This window comes from Cicer arietinum, chromosome 6 (genome assembly GCF_000331145.2).
Source record: "Cicer arietinum cultivar CDC Frontier isolate Library 1 chromosome 6, Cicar.CDCFrontier_v2.0, whole genome shotgun sequence".
NCBI lineage: Eukaryota > Viridiplantae > Streptophyta > Magnoliopsida > Fabales > Fabaceae > Cicer > Cicer arietinum.
The window spans coordinates 69,994,200-70,011,731 of NC_021165.2; the positions used below are offsets into that span (position 1 = coordinate 69,994,200).

At 26.9% G+C, this 17,532-nt stretch overlaps 1 protein-coding gene across 4 annotated transcripts; it reads left to right on the forward strand.

Annotated features, from left to right (window-relative positions):
* The first annotated feature begins 10,136 nt into the window (after positions 1–10,136).
* Positions 10,137–17,194, forward strand: LOC101497556 (kinesin-like protein KIN-7E). Of its 4 annotated transcripts, none has more exons than XM_012717796.3 (15): positions 10,137–10,293; positions 11,435–11,728; positions 12,067–12,156; positions 12,256–12,356; positions 12,472–12,585; positions 12,674–12,755; positions 12,880–12,947; positions 13,025–13,090; positions 13,175–13,299; positions 13,710–14,043; positions 14,449–14,550; positions 14,670–14,799; positions 14,917–15,500; positions 15,669–15,988; positions 16,611–17,194. In XM_012717796.3, exons 2-15 carry the CDS (start codon positions 11,506–11,508, stop codon positions 16,924–16,926), a joined length of 2,655 nt encoding a protein of 884 aa, XP_012573250.2. In that variant the 5' UTR covers positions 10,137–10,293; positions 11,435–11,505; the 3' UTR covers positions 16,927–17,194. The 4 variants fall into 4 exon arrangements, with proteins under 4 accessions (XP_012573250.2, XP_027191543.1, XP_027191545.1 ...); XM_027335742.2 differs by lacking the exon at positions 10,137–10,293 and adding an exon at positions 10,343–10,796; XM_027335744.2 differs by lacking the exon at positions 10,137–10,293 and having other exon boundaries at positions 10,830–11,728; positions 14,920–15,500.
* The last annotated feature ends 338 nt before the right edge of the window (positions 17,195–17,532 follow it).

Genomic DNA, 17,532 nt, shown 5'->3' on the forward strand with positions numbered 1-17,532 from the left:
AATGAAACTTTCAAAATGCATTTTTTCAAAAATATAAAAAAATTAAAATTTTGGATAAATGTGAAATTTTCGAAATGCAATTTTTCTAATAATTTTAAAATTTTCGAAACTTCGGATAAGTCAACTCAAGATAACTCTTTCATCCGTCGAAGCAGAGACAGGAATAGCTACTTGAAATGTGAAACTTCCGAAATGCAAATTTTAATATTTTAAAATAAAAAATTGAAATTACTTTATAAAATGCAATTTTTCCATAATTTTTTTGAAATTATTGAAATATTAATAATTTAAAAATATTTGACTATCAAGTAGTAGGGGTAAAATAATATTTTAAATATTTTGGAGGTGAGAGCTAAATGTGAGGGGGTGAGAGGTAGATTTTTCAAACTTCTTTTCTTACCTTTAAATCTTTTCAAAAACTCTCAAATTTTGTTTGAATTGTCTTATTAAGATGTGTATTTTTCCAAAAAATTTAAATTTTTTGAAATTTTGAATGAATTTGAAACTTCCGAAATGCAAATTTTTATATTATTTTAAAAAAATGAAAATTTAGATGAATGTCAAACTTATAAAATGTAATTTATCCAAAATTTAAAAAAAATGAAATTATTGAAATATTAATAATTTAAGTTGCAATATTTCGTTATCTTTTCAATAAGTTGCAGCATTAATATTATCTACGGTAAATGTTCAAAGTTGCTATCTACCAAAAAAAAATATAAGATAAAACATTGTTTAGTAATGTTAAATATTTGTTATGTACTATTATGTCAAATATGTCTATTTGATTATGTACTATTATGTCAAATATGTTTTTGTAGATCAAATGCACCACAAATGTTGTTATGTGGTTTTAATACAGATATAATTAATTTGAAAAGTATATTGTGGATGCTTATGCAACGTGATTTTTTAGCTTTATAACCTAAAAGAATTGAGTTTGAAAACTCATTGACGAATGAATGGTCCAGTGCTCTCTCTCCAAAATAAGTAACAATATTAAAAAAAAATTGAAAATAAAATTACTTAAAATTAATCGAAGATTTCGGTAGTAAAATTAACTAGGATAAAACTATAATTTTGAGTTCTGTCTTAAAGTAGATTTATTATAATTTAAACCACAGATTTTTAATCTAACAATTATAATTTATAGATTATCCTAATGATGACAAGGAATCTAGGTCCAAAATTTTGAGATTAAATAAAATAAAATTCATTTGCATATAGTATAGTCTTTCTTTTGAACACACTTACAAGATGTGTTAAAAGGAAAAGAAAAAAAAATAACTCCAAAGAAGATCAGCTATAAAGTTCAAAACAATATCTATTATGTGATACTGAAGCTTACTTTACTCCAAAGCCTGAGATTTAATTAGATTCTGATTCCTAAATCTAAAGAGAAGATTTATTAAGCTAGAGCAATTATTGAATTTGAAGGTATGTGCCAGAAATCACACATGGAACTCATCTCTTTATAAAACAAAATGCCTACTCTTTATTCTAAGTTGTGCTTTTTCTTCAGCCCCTTGCCACTTTTGCATGTGCTTGTAACAAAGGCTTTAGTTAGTTGTGGACTTCTGAACATGCTTTTTTTTTATATAGAACTTCTGAACAAGCTTTGAGATTAACTTCTATGATAAACTTCATAAACTAATTTATACTAATACAACATGAAAAAAATTAGGGTCATAAAGCAATTGTTAAGAAATAAACTTCTTAAGCAAAAAAAATAATTTAAAAAAATTATATAGTAAAAACTCACTTTTTAAAATAATGAATGCATATTTTCTAAAATTATACCACTTTTGTCTCTAATTATAAAATTTTATTACATAAATTATATTACCAAATATTATATATTGATTGATGTTACTAAAAAAAATTATACATGAATATATTTAATTTAATATTTTGTTTTTTAAGATAAAATAATAATATTAATAAGAAATATATTTAAAATAATAATAATAATAAATGTACTAAGTAATTCGTAACAGTGTTTATATTTAAAGAGAAACTATTTTATTGAATTGTAGAGACGAAGATGATTTTTCATTTTTTTTTTTTAATTCTTTTAATGGTTTGTCTAGAACCAACTGCTATTGTAACCCCTAAATTTGAAACATTGAAAGTGTTTATGATAGACAATTGTAGAGGTTTTAAATGAAAAATGGTTCCAATTTATGTCAATTTACCAACCATAAAATGAGACTACTGCGGCGAGGAAATTCCATATTTTAATAGGCTTTGATTATTTGATAAATTATATGTGATCGTACTAAAATTAGCTCATATTATTCAATAAAACACACATAAATTTTATACATCGTTAGCATGTTTCTTTCTAGCTTGCAATCAATAGAAAATACAACTAAGTTTGTACCCAAATAAAAATACAGCTAAGTGCCATGAATAATATTCAAGTTTGGTGTTAATTAATTTCTTTGTTGAATGGCCATGGTCGGTAGTTCTAATGAAAGTTTTTTTTTCTTTCTTTTTTCACGTCTTTCGTAAATCATTGTACGTTATTTTAGTTAATTTGTGAGTTTCTACTTCATTTATTTAAATTTTTTGTTATTTTTTTTCATTTATATGTATTTGTTTAAATAAAGTGTTTACATTTTTATGATCATATAAGAATTATTTCACGTAAAATTAAAATTAATAAAGCCTGCATAATATAGATTTTGCAAAAAAGGGATTTTTACTATAGAAATTTCAATTCAACGTGTATCAATACAATTGATTTTAAATTATTTAATATCATTTAAAGAATTATAAAACTAAATAATATTCAACAAAAGTATATGCAAAAAATAACATCCAAAATATTATAAATTTATCATTAATAATAATAATAGATAGTAAATGTTGAAATATCTTTAAAAAAATAATAGAAAAATAATATAATATTAAATATCCCAATTCAAAATGCAATGGGGCGGTGCAAATAGTAGCAACAACGGATAGAAATATTGTGTTAGTTATAACCGTACGATCCTATGCAGTTTCGTTTTTCTGCTTTTGTCAGCACTTTCCGGTGCGTATAGCGCGTGCTCCGGATCATGCTATTGCCAGCTAGATATTGTTTATCAAACCCAAAGGTGGGTTGATCTTTATTACCTTTAAGAATGTACCAATGTCAATAATTGATATTATTTATTTTTATTGGTTAATTTAAATTGTCAAGTCAAATGTTGCTGTAGTTTCCCTTTCATCATGTGACCTTGATTTGCGGATGGATTTTTTAACTACATTTGCGGATGATTTAAGATGTTAAGCTAACTTCTATGAATCTATATTCTATTTTCAACTCACACAACATCCTTCTATATATATTGTAGATATATTGTAGGCTAAATTAGTCCTTTAACTTAATTTTAGGTAACGTTTTAGTTTTTTATTTTATTTTTTTTTCGATTTGGTCCTTTATTTTAATTTTAAGTGACAATTTGATATTTTATGTTTTAAAATTTCAACAATGTTATCCTTTTTTATACAAAAATTCAAAAAAAAAATTAATCAAAACTCATAAAATTATTTATATTCTTAAATATAATACAAATTTCATCAAATTCGTAATACAAATCTTCAAATAAACTCATATTTTCATACTTTATTTGATATTGTTATGAATAAAGGACTAAATCGGGAAGAAAAAAAAGATAAAAAACTAAAACGTTACTTGAAATTAAGTTAAGGGATCACAAATGTAATTTCGCTTATATTGTATTATATCAAACTTTATTGCATTACTGATTTAAATTTACGTATATTTGGATTAAAACACAAATTTATTTTCTATATATTATCAGCTTCTACTATATTTATTTTAAAAAAAATGAAATTTTTGTATTACATTTATAAATTAATATATTTTAGTAGTATCAAATTAAATGATTAATCGTTGAATGATGTCATTGATGTGACTTTAATGAATTAATTTGATCAAATTAAAAATTTAACATTACTAAAAATTTAAATTTAATATTTTGATTTTTTTTATTTGTTATGATTTTAATTAAAATATTAATTGTAGAGTGTCATAAAAATTTTTGCAAAGAATAATAGCTATCAAAATGTATATTCAAAAGGTTCTCAAAGTTGATGGGAGCGCTTTAACTAATAGGGTTGAGAGTGGGTTTTGGAGGTTTGGTGCAAAATTATGATGGAGACTTTTAATTTGATCTTAGTGGAAGTGTGGGTTAGTCATAATATTGAAATTCAAACACTTTTGATTTGTGTCAAGTTGCGTTGACAAGATTATTTGTTATTCAGATTTATTAGATGTAGTTTAATTCATAACTATAAAAAATATTCGTTATCATTATTATAAAAACGTGTTAGAAGTCATTTGAGATAATATTAAAAAATAAAATAAAATAATTTTTTTTCTCCATCATTCTCTCTAAAAGAATTGTTTGTGGATATATCTTTAAAAAAATGAGAGCTAGCATAAATTACTTAACGTTAGTTTATGAGCCACCTTTTAACTTATCATCAACTCCTTTAATTGATATTATCATGGTGACCTTTTTAAGTACTTACTAGTTTAATTTTTCTTTTTTAATCTTATATAATCAAAAAATATGTATATTCAAACATTTGAAAATTGTGACATTTGTTTTAAAATTTTGTATAATCTTTTTATACCTTGTTTCTTTCACCGCATTACCTCGTATTTTAGTCACGTCACACTCGATTTTCCTCTTCTATTTTTTATTTTTTATTTGCGATTTGTGTATTTTTTCTCTTCTCTCGTTTATCACATTTTAATTTAATTTTTCTATTTTTAAGATATGATTGTTTCATGGTTTCATAATATTCTTCTAGAGAAAGTTTAATAAAAGCTTTTGAATAATTATTTAAATACCCGAGAATAATTTTATTTTGAAATTACTAACTAATAATTAAATACTATATTAAAAAAAAAAGATAAATACTATTCAAGCGAACGTTCAGAAGTTATTTTACGGTGTTAGTAGAGTTAGTGATTGTTACATAGTATTTTACACACAAAACTAACAAGAAACTCGTGCTAATATAAGGTGGTGTATCCTTGACATTTAATATGTGCATTATTTAGATATTAAACACACACACAAGGAATAATTTTATTTATAATGATAAATATTATTTAACTTGTATTTTATTATGTTTATCGATGACAAGAATTTGTCTCATATTTTTTAATATTTATTAATAATAAATATTTGATTTATTCTTTTTTAATTTGTCTCGTGGTTTTTTATAATTATCACTGTCAAATATTTATCTCAATTTTTTTTAATATTTATTAATGACATGAATTTATCCTGTATTTTTTAAATATTTATATAATAATAAATATATTTCTCCTGTTTTTTATATAATTATATTTTTTGTAGTTATTTATTTTCTTAAATTTACTTATTTATCCTTAAATAATGATGTGACAAAAAAATAAATAAAGATATATTTATATTTTTGATAGTTTTTTTATTTTTTTTTTATATTGATAGTAGAATTTTTACAAAATAGTTATTTCATTCTCTTTAAGGTAGTTATATGTTTTTGTCATAAAAAAAATAAATTAAAAGAAAAACAGTTCTAACTTTTTTGTTATTTATTTATTTATTTTATGAATTTTACTTGTTTTCTTTCAAATAATGATGTGACGGAAAATTAAATGAGATTAAATTTATATTTTTGTATAGTTGTTTTGTTTATTGATTATTTTTAGTTATTTATTTTTACCAAGATAGTTATATTTTTTTGTCAAAATAAAATGTAGTTATATTTCTTATTTATTCTCAAACAATAATGCGTCAAAAAAATTAAATAAAAATACATTTGTATTTTCTATAGTTCGTTATTTTCTTATATTAATAATTAATAACAGTAGATAGTATAAGGTATTTTAGCCTATATCGGAATAACTTTCCCACCATCATAGATTGAGACTAGAATTCCTACCTTCGTTGGAAAAACAACTCTAGGGTACAATTTATTCTTAAGAATAATATTTTATTCCTTTATAATAAACATAGATACATTTATTTTCAACCTCTTATTCTCGATAATATTTTTTGCAACTTCGAAACAAATACACCCTTAAGTTTTTCTACATTACATTTATACAAATTGTTCACTCGTAAATAAACGGTTGAAAAATACAGATCATACACGAAATTAATATTTTGTCACTAACTATATAGCTAAAAGATAATTATGTCACTAATTACACAGCTAAAAGATAGTTATTTACAATTAACTATATAATAAAATTAACAACTAATTAATAACATTAGTAATTTAAAAAATATGTATTTGACTATTAATCTCTCTTAATTTAAATATCTTTAAAAAAAAAAGAAAAACTATAATATAGTAATTATAATTTATTGCACAAAACATAACAAATATTTGCCACCGATTAATTAACTAAAAAATGTATCATTCATAAATCAATTAATTAAAAGATAAATATATATTTAATTATTAATGAGTATTTTGAATGTTCGATTATAATTAAGAAAAATTGTTATAAGCTAATTATAATTTATTTACAAATTCTACTCAAGATATATATTTGTCACTAATAAATTAATTAAGAGAAAATATCCCATTGTTATTTCATTAAAAACTCACACCTCCTCTAATTTGAGCACAACCCTATCTTAATAATTAATTTACGAGTAAACATTTCCCTCATTACATACCTAAGTTTCTTTTAAAAAAAAAAAAACTCTCTTCTAGTTAGCCTTTTGAGAGGTCATTCTCTCTGTTGGTGTATTAATATTCTGCCATCCTATTAAGTCACAATATACATAATTGGTTTTACATACATTAAAAAGAGGGTAACAACTCTATCATCCTTGTTGTTCATTGTTCTTACAAGGCTATACATCCTACTATATATCATAACAGGTATGATTTATGTTTATTATATGACATATAATTGTGTTTGTGGTTTAGATTTTCTGTAATAATCTAACAATTGCTAGTTTAAAGGATGTAATGGATGTTATATTTCTGTATATAAAAAATGATATTTGAATACAAAGTTTGACATAACAAAAAGATACTATTAAAAATACAAATCGAGAATGTGTGTGTAAAGATCTATGTGTATAGTGTAAATTCTCGAAATAAGAGAAAAATCACTACATTTTTATTAAGTGTTGGTTAGTTGTCAAATTTGTTTTTAAATATCAATTTTTTTGTACTTTTATGTCAACTTAATTGAAGATTTTGAATTTGATTTTAGAAAAAAAATATGAGAATATTATTTTTTTCAAATTATGAAAGAAATAATTCTAATATATTTATAAAATAATTCAAAATTAATTATGATTAATTGATATATTTTGTGAAGCTATTATTTCTAATTTTTTAAATATAAAATATTTCATTCGATATTTTGTGAAGCTATTATTTCTAATTTTTTAAATATAAAATATTTCATTCGATATTTTTTATAACAGGCAATTGAATTAAATTTTAATTCACAAAAATTGATGTATATGGTCTAAAGACTCTAAACCAAACACATCAATTATCTATTTTAATCAATTATTTGTTATAAAAATGATTAAAAATAGTATAAAAATTCATTTATAGTTCATTTTGAATTACTTATATAAGAAATTATTATTATTATTATTAATATCATTGTCATTTAAAATCCAATTATATATAATATGAATTAGATAGATATTTGAAATATTGTCTGGGGGATACTTTGAATTTTCCTTGTTTTACAAAATACTTACTTTATATATATAAGGAAAATAAAATTAATAGATTTAAGAAAAATTCAAGACTTTAAGTTTAAAAACAAAAAATGGAAATTGAATATTAAAAGGTAAATGACACTAAATAATTAAAATAAGAAGTCAAATGAGAGAATATATTAAATTTTGTAGGAAATAATATATCTCTAATTAGTATTGTGATTATTAATGAATTGATCAATATAATTTAATATTAATATAATTACAAATTATTGAATTTTATTTTAATTATTAAATTTATTTAACCATATCAATAATGTGGAGATTTTATGACAATAAATTACGATATAAGAATTTGATAGAATAAGCTAGTTTATTATTACTATTTATTTGATAAAAATAAAAATATATAAGTAAGGTAAATTGGACGGAAATCCGTGTATATATATGTGTGTGTGATGATGCCACTTGCTTTGTTTGTTTTTGGGTTCTTGACTTGAAAACTTATTTAATTAGATTTTGCTTGCTTAATAATAATAGTTAATAGATATATTGATTATTTTGACTAGCATTAATTTTGATTTTCTATTTTATACCATTTCCTTTTTTATCACTGTGAGTGTATTTTTTTTGTATATTATCAATCAATTTACAAATTATTATTTATATAATTTTGAACAAAAAATGATTAAATTAAATATTTTTAATGAGCCAAAGTCATGATTGATTGGCCTTATAAATAATATTTAGCGAATATAAATTGAATTTTTTTGGCTATTATACTACACTATAGTATATTACAGTATGTATTAAAATCTTTATATGTGCTTTTTATTTTGACAAATAATGATATCAATTTTAAATAATCTTTTTTTTTTCAAAATCACAATTAATTTAAATTTTGTTTGACAAAATTAGCTTATAACTTATAATTTATAACTGATAGTTGTTAAATTAATTGAAGTATTAATAAAATTAATAATTTAATAAATTTAAATAAAAAATAACATAAAAATACATTGTTAATTATAAATAAATTTTATTAATTAAAGTTTAAAATATTTTAAAAATAATAATTTAAAATTTATCAATGCGATCTATTTTATTTATTTATCTATTCTAAATTGAAATAAATAATTTATTTACTTTAAAATATTAATTATTTAAAATTCAAACTATTTATAAATAATTTAAAATTATAATAAATAAATAATTTAAAATTAAAATTATAATAAATAAAAATCAGATTAAATTACTTACTTTAAATTATTAATTATTAAAATCATTTTAGATTTTAAATTATTTATTTGAATTATTTTAAAATTATTTATTTAAAATTATAATAACTAATTTATAAATGATAAAAAATAATTTTAACTACAATAATAAAAATAAAATTGAAAGAAAAAATAATAAACTACAAACTTATAAGCCACTTGAATCAGTTTATCAAAAAATATTATAAACTATAAACTCATATTTTTTACATTACTAAACATAGCCTTATTCTACTATTTTTATTATTAAAAAGTAGAAATCTATAATATTTATATATGGAAGTTGATATCAATCTCAAGCAATATTTTTTATTTAAATATATGATTAACTTAGTCAACTATTTCTATTATAAAAAATAAAAATAATAATCTTTATATATAAGAGTTATTGTCAATTTTCAACATATTTTATTTTAAAAAAAATATTAATTTAATAAATTATTTTTAACTCTCACATTATCAGACACGTCAAAAGTATTAGATGACAATTAAAATATAATGTTTATATATAAGTATCAATTTATAGCAACATTTCCTTTCAAAAGCATGATGAATTTAATCAACTATTTTTATTAAAAAAAAAACAAAAATATCTTTGTATAAAATTTGTTATCAGTCTTTAAGTATATTTCTCAATTCAAAGGCATAATAAACTTTCCAATAGGAATATTTGTGAACAATAGGTGCATAGCACGGATATAAGGTTTAGTAGTTTATAATAAAATAAGTAATGTGACTTTTGAATATTCAGCGGTGAAGTATAAAATAAATAAATAAAAAAATAGTTGGAAGTTGTAGAGCATTCTTAACTCCAGTGACCGTTACACACAGAAAACCCCAAACGTGCTTCGGTGCTCATGTTAGAGAGTAAGAGTAGTTCGATCTGTATGGACGGTTTCAAAAAAACCAGTAATTAAAAATCATTAACGTTAGTGGGTATAAGTAGTTGCATCCCCACTCGCCCACGCACCTAAACAGCGTTTGTATCTCAATCGCTTAAATCTACGTAATGTGGTACCACACACTGCCTCCCATCTGTTCATACCATCACGTGATCGCTACAGCTTTTCTTCGCAAATCCAAACACATAAACAAAAAGCAAGGACACATTCGTCATTTACTCTTTTATTTTTCCCACCTGAACGAGGTAATAAAAAAAAGTCAAATTAAAAAAAAAGAAAAGAGACAAAAACTTCAATATCCAAGAATTTGACACATTGAGAGACAGAGAGAGAGAGAGCAAGCAAAGCAACCTACGACTCTCTTCTTAACTCACAATGTCTCGTGTCGTTGTAAATTTGGTAGGTTTCTTCTATTTCAGATCGTGGCTTGTGAACTGAACTTGTTTCATATTCTCACTGTTTTATTTATTTATTTATTTATTTATTTATTTATGATGCTTTATCCATTACAAAGCACTGTCTCTTTCTTTTATTATTCTTCTTTATGATATCGGTTTGTCGGTGATGTTGTATATTTTTTCTTTCTATTTTTCGGTTCATAAATTCCAAAGTTTAATGCTACATTTTGCTTGATTCTGATTCGGATTCGGATTAGATTAGATTAGATTGAATTTCACTTGCTTAGTTCAAAAATCCACTCCAGTTTTGAACCATAAACTGGAGCAGTTATGGTTTGAGTTATTGAATTACGATCACCGCTGTAGAGTTTTTTCATAAGAACATCATTACTGAAAAACAGAGGATTTTGAAAATTCCTTGGTTTATGTGTGAGTTGCTTTTGTAGGAGAGTGAAAATTGAAAAAGAAGAAGTTAGGTCCTGTTTGTTTGGGACCAATGCTATGGTAAATTTTATAATAATAATAATTATTTAATGTAAATGTAAAAATATGTTACTTTGTTCTCAAGCATTGAAATGGAAAGTTTTGTATTTCTTAAATTAGTTATGGTCCCAGCACTATTCTCTTTTTCTTTTTTTCATTAGTATTATTCACTTATTTCTAGACTTTATAGAGTACACTTTAGTTGAAGCTTGGTATCAAAGAATGGCCTCTAAAAATATGATTTGATTTTGATAATCTCTCTTCTCTCTCTTAAAACAGAAGTCTTCTATTAGGTCGTGATATATAATATATTGCCAACCAACCACTTATAATTTTTTTGTTGATGATGATAAAAACGTAATTAGTTAGCATTCTGTTTTGTCTTTGTCTCTCTTTCTCTTGGTTGTATATAATCTAAAGTTAGCTAGTCGTTGTTGATATTGCCTATTTTATTTTTAACAACCGCAATTAATGGCTTTTTTATCTTCTTCGTTTGGTCATTCCATCATTATGACTATCTTCTTTTTTCATATAGTAGTTATTTTTTATGGAACTTGTAGTTGATTTTTCTTTTAAATATATAAAATGGCTTGCATTTTAGTGAAAATGAAGAATAAGTTTAATAATAATAATTAGCCGTGGCACTTTTTCTCTTTTAGGAAAGATGGGGTTGTTTTGAATTGTGATTAGCCTGTGGAAAGAGCATTTGGGTTGGGTTTGGGAGTGAGAAATGGGAGCTATTGCTGGAGAAGAGTTGTCTAAATGGGAGAAGATGCAAGGAGGAGTGAGTGGGGCTGAAGAGAAGATTCTTGTGTTACTAAGGTTGAGACCTTTGAGTGATAAGGAAATTTCTGCTAATGAATCAGCAGATTGGGAATGTATTAATGATACTACCATCTTGTACCGTAATACTCTTCGTGAAGGTTCTACATTTCCAAGTGCCTACACATTTGGTAAGGAATTAATTTCTATTTTAAATCTTCATTTTGCTTTTTCATTTTTCTTTAAATTTGTGTACACCTTAGTTTCATTTTTAGTAGTTTCTGATTCCATTGCATTTTACCAACAATGGGTTGATCTGAGTGCTAACGGACTTGGACACCTTAAACAAGTGGTCAGTGGTTCGATCTCTGATTCTTGCGTATAGAGAAAACCTTGTTGAGAGGGAAGAACACAATAGATTAGTCATTACAAGAATCCAAGTTTTTATTTTTTATTTTTTGAGACATTGGATTGGTGGTAATTTATCATGGACAGAGTGTTTCTGAATTTATGTTGTGATTGGTGGTAGACAGAGTATTTCGGGGTGACTGTGCTACAAGGCAGGTATATGAGGAAGGAGCCAAAGAAATTGCCCTTTCAGTTGTTGGTGGAATTAATTGTGAGTACAAATTATTAATTTATTATTATGCTGGCTTTTGTTTCTCGTGAACCACCTTCCATCTTTTTGATTAACATTGGTGTCTTTACATTCTTTCAGCGAGTATTTTTGCATATGGACAAACAAGCAGTGGAAAGACATACACTATGGTTGGAATAACCGAATTTGCTGTTGCAGATATATTTGACTATGTAAAGAGGGTAATTAAACTATTATTATAATTGATAATTGATAATATGACTGTTAAACTCTAGCGACTCTTGTTTGATAGATAACAAAGTGCTATTGACACAAGTTTTACTTTGATTTGTTTAGCATGAAGAAAGAGCATTTGCATTGAAGTTCTCAGCAATTGAAATTTACAATGAAGTTGTTAGAGACCTCCTTAGCACAGATAGCACTCCACTTAGGCTGCGTGATGATCCTGAGGTGAATGTCTTTATACTTATATATATAAGTTTAATACAAAAGACTGTATAATTAAAAGTTATTTCATAAATTTTCGTCTTTTTATTAGAGAGGACCCATTTTGGAGAAACTTACAGAGGAGACTCTACAGGACTGGGGGCATTTGAAAGAACTTCTATCGTTTTGTGAAGGTAAAGGAACTTGCGTAGCTTTCTTGCACATTTTTCTATGTAATGAAAACATCGTTGAATTTGTATCGATGCCACAATGCGAGCGCATGCATGATGCATTATATTGCCTACTTTATTCTTGCAGCTCAGAGACAGGTTGGAGAGACATACCTGAATGAAAAGAGTTCTAGATCTCACCAAATTATCAGATTGGTATGTGACTGCTTGAAATATTGTACTTTATATTATTTTACTAATAGACTTCCATTAATGAAGTTGTAACCTTTCAGACAATGGAAAGTTCTGCCAGGGAATTTCTGGGAAAAGGCAACTCAGCCACCCTATCTGCTAGTGTGGTAAGTTTCCATTTTTAAATTCGTCGATAAAATCTTTATCAAAGATTATATAATTGTATATAATTTGTCTTTGTTTCTCTGCAGAATTTTGTTGATTTGGCAGGAAGTGAGCGCGCATCTCAGGTATCATCAGCTGGGGTGAGATTGAAAGAAGGTTGTCATATAAACCGGAGTTTGCTTACTCTTAGTACCGTCATTCGTAAGCTTAGGTTGTTCACTTCACCCTTGGCTTAAAATGTCTATCTCTGTTTACTTACTTTAGATCTAATGTAGTTACAAAACTTACAACAAAATTATAATTCCTGTGGTTTACATGTTTCTTTATAATATATCTAGTTTTTCTTTATGAACTGGTTGGCTGTAACTTTTTCTTTTCAAATTATAGAACTGAGGGCTATTATAATCACAGATTCACATAGGTTAAATTTCTGTTAGAGAGCTGAAATTTTGTTGATGTAATATTAATTTCATCCATATTTAAGAAATAGTGACAACAACAAAGACAGATTAATATGCAAAACTTGGAAGTTTAATTTATGTTGATTCTTTTTCTGCACTAATTCAACAACAAAAAGTTTGAAGTTCCATTGACATAATTGTGATATGTGACTGAATGCAGTAAGGGAAGACATGGACACATCAATTACAGAGATTCAAAGTTGACACGCATACTGCAGCCTTGTTTAGGTGGCAATGCTAGAACAGCTATCGTTTGCACTTTGAGCCCTGCGCGAAGTCATGTTGAGCAAACTAGAAATACACTTCTTTTTGCTTGTTGTGCAAAAGAAGTGACCACTAAAGCACAGGTGAATGTAGTGATGTCTGATAAGGCCTTGGTCAAGCATTTGCAGAAAGAGGTGGCCAGGTTGGAGAGCGAGTTAAAAGTTCCTGCTGCTACCTCCAATTGTGATTATGCAGCATTGTTGAGAAAGAAAGATCTCCAGTTAGAAAAGGTTATAATTTGCTGTCTGAATTCTTAATGCTATTATGTTAGTATTGATCATCGATAATTCAATATGTTTAGATATGAGACTTCAAAGATACTATTTAAAACAATATATTGTGTAGTGAACAATACTTAATCCCTTTTTAGTTCATGTATCCTATAGCTAGAAAAGGTAGCATCACAGACTCACATCTGATCTTATTGTTGTTACTTAAGCTTTGTCTGTGATTAGAAGATACAGTTTCCTTGGAAATACTAGTGTATCCATTTTATATATCTTAATAGCCATAATTTTTGGGTGAAATTAGATCACTAAGATATAGTTGTATGATGCTTAACAATATTTCGTTCCGGCTCATTTTAAATAATCCTTACTCCTTAGATGTTGATAAAATGGGTTTCAATTATTCAGATGGATAAGCAAATCAGGGAGCTAACTAAGCAACGTGATCTTGCTGAATCAAGGATCGAGGATTTGCTGCGCATGGTGGGAAAGGAGCAGAAATCTAAAAAAGTAATTCGCATTTTGTAATTGCTAGTGAAAATTTTATTACATGTTTGAGTTCATGGCTTCTAAATTTGTATTTACTCGTTTTTGTTCCGCCTTGCATTAATAATCACCTTGGTTGGCAGGAAGGAGAAGATATTTGGGAAGATGACTGTTCAGTATCAGAGTCATCAAGCATCTGCGGTCCCAATATACGCATTAGAGAGTTCAACAATCCTCACTATAATGGTGGAGACAGTGGAAGTAATCAAGATGGTAAGTCATTTCATCTTCCTACCTGTATAATTAAAGGTTTGATAAATTGTTGGTATTCTAGAGTAGAATTGAATCAGGTCCTGTCATTATACCTTTATTACCCTTTTGCTTGTACAGAAGACCTTGATGAATACTGCAAAGAAGTTCGATGTGTCGAGTTGGAGGAGTCAAGTAGAGACAACTCAGAATATCTCGATCCATCGCCTAGTGACAATGGGGTGTTGGCTTTGACAGGATCTGGAGGGGGAAATGGATCAAGCCAGGAAATATCTACAAATTTGAATGAAGACAGTCAGAACCAAGGAAACTCAACATACGGTCTTCGGAATGAACAATCTCTACATGTCATGTTAGGAAACATGTCTAATTATAAGAATATCAAATTAACTAGAAGCCGGAGTTGTTCGGAGTATCACATGACTGGTTCTCCTGAGACAGGAGAAATGGAGAGGACTCCAGCCAATGGGTTTGAAACAGGATTTCCTGGAAGACCAGATGGTTTGTGGAGGAAGTTCCCTCCATTGAACTACGATGACTCCACAAGGTTTTCAAGGAACGATTCTCAGTCTTCTATTGGAAGTCCGTCGGTGGATGAGCTTAGAGGCAACAGCATGAGAACATCTGCTGATGATGATGTTACTAGCATCCATACTTTTGTTGCTGGGATGAAAGAAATGGTCAAACTTGAATATGAAAAGCAGGTGAGAATTAATAATTCCAGTTTCCTTTTTGATTCTTGAGGTTCAAGTAAAGAGATGCTGATTCTCCATTCAATGTTCCTTTGAAAATTTAAAACTTAATTTGGAAATTTGTTGTTTAGTCTTAGTACTTGATGATGTTGTTGACCACTTTTTTCTTCTGAATTGTAGGATCAGGAGACAGGACAAAAACTATTGAATTTTGAGAGGAATGTGAAAGATGTAGGGTTGGATCCAATGCTGGAGGCACCAGGAACTCCTTTGAACTGGTCTCTGCAGTTCAAGAGACAACAAAAAGAGATAATTGAACTGTGGCAATCTTGCTATGTACCATTAACCCACAGGACCTACTTCTTTCTTTTGTTCAAGGGTGACCAAACAGACTCCATTTACATGGAGGTAGAGCTTAGAAGACTAAGTTTCTTAAAAGAAACATTTTTTTATGGAGACCAATCTGAGAAAGACAGCCAAACAATCACATTAGCTTCAAGGTTCACTCTTTCTTCACTCCTAAATTTATTTGAGAATGTGATATATTTTGCAAATGAATATTTCCTTTAGGGGTGCTTCTGATGTTGAATTTGAAAAATTATTTTGAGAAATAGATCATATATGCCTATTTTTCCTCATAATGCAAACATACATCATGTGTAGTCTTGAGGGTTGGACACTGAGTTTTGGTTAGTATATTAACAAAGGAGCTAGCATTACACTCTCGAACACTTTAAGACACTTTCCTATTGACAAATAAGTCTCCCTATTTTAAAAAGATGATGGGTCAAGTTACTTAAGGAGTAACTCTAATTTTGTTTAATAATTCATTATAAAAATTGAATTTTATAAATCTGATTGTCAAAATTAGTGTTTTTATTGAGTAGACCAATTCTTCAAACTTTCATAAATTTTAGTTATTTGATTCTTCACGAAATAACTACAAATAAATGGATAGTGAACATTTTAGAAAATAGGTTCCATACAAATTTCGCCGATTTTCAACCAATAGAAGAAAATCTGTTAAAAAAACACTTTACAGTTTTTTCTATTACTTGCACTATGGTGGCTTGCTTCTTCACTGTTACATTTCATATTGACGTGTTTCTTTGGCGACCGCAGTGTGAAAGCTCTTCGGCGGGAGAGAGAAATGCTTGTAAAGCTTATGCAGAAGAGGTTTTCTGAGGAAGAAAGAAAAAGGGTATTCAAGGAATGGGGCATTGGATTGGATTCAAAGCGCAGAAGGATGCAGCTAGCAAACCGTTTATGGAGCGACACTGATATGAACCATGTAATGCAGAGTGCTGCAATTGTTGCAAGGTTAGTAAGATTTTCAGAACAAGGAAGATTTCTCAAGGAGATGTTTGGCCTTAGCTTCACCCCTCAACTCACACATAGGAGAAATTCATGGAAAAGTACAAGAGCTTCTCTTCCATAGTCACATTCTTTTTTTTGTGTGTGTGCCTCACACTTGTACAGTGTTAGAAAATTATATCACAGTTTCTGATTCGTCTTTGTTCTAACTTGTTCAACAAACAAGTTCATCTCCATTGGGATATAGAGATGTATGTTTTGGGCGGTTGTATTGTTATTGTCTGGTAACGCCATTGTCGTTTCTTGTAGTACAAGTTAACAATTGATTGTGTCTTTTCTTCCCTTTTTTCTTTCTTGGTGTAAAGGTTTGTTTGTTGTGTTGCTTGCTTCAATGTGTGTAATAACTGTAGTCTTTTCTAATCATTCATCTTACTCTGAACAAATTAAAACATGCTCTATAGTATTTAGTCATACTGTTTTCTGACCAAGTAGAATAGAGAGTAAACATACAAATTAAAAAATTAGGTAGTTTTGTGTACATTTTGAAATAAAATCCTTTTTCCCATACACAAAAAGCTCCACAACCCTTTTCATTTTTCATTTAGGCAAAAAAAAAAAAAAAAATACAATTTTTAGTTTGATCACAAATATCTTATAGTTGTATGTTGTATTTCAAAAATATCTCATTCTCATGTTTGTATGGATGTATCATATGTGTAAGCACCGAACT

Excerpts from the sequence above, each read along its gene's own strand:
- LOC101497556 (XM_012717796.3), top strand. The coding sequence starts at position 11,506 with ATGGGAGCTATTGCTGGAGAAGAGTTGTCTAAATGGGAGAAGATGCAA. Across the intron at positions 11,729-12,066 it reads TCCAAGTGCCTACACATTTG|ACAGAGTATTTCGGGGTGAC; the intron begins GTAAGGAATTAA and ends GATTGGTGGTAG. Across the intron at positions 15,501-15,668 it reads AACTTGAATATGAAAAGCAG|GATCAGGAGACAGGACAAAA; the intron begins GTGAGAATTAAT and ends TCTGAATTGTAG.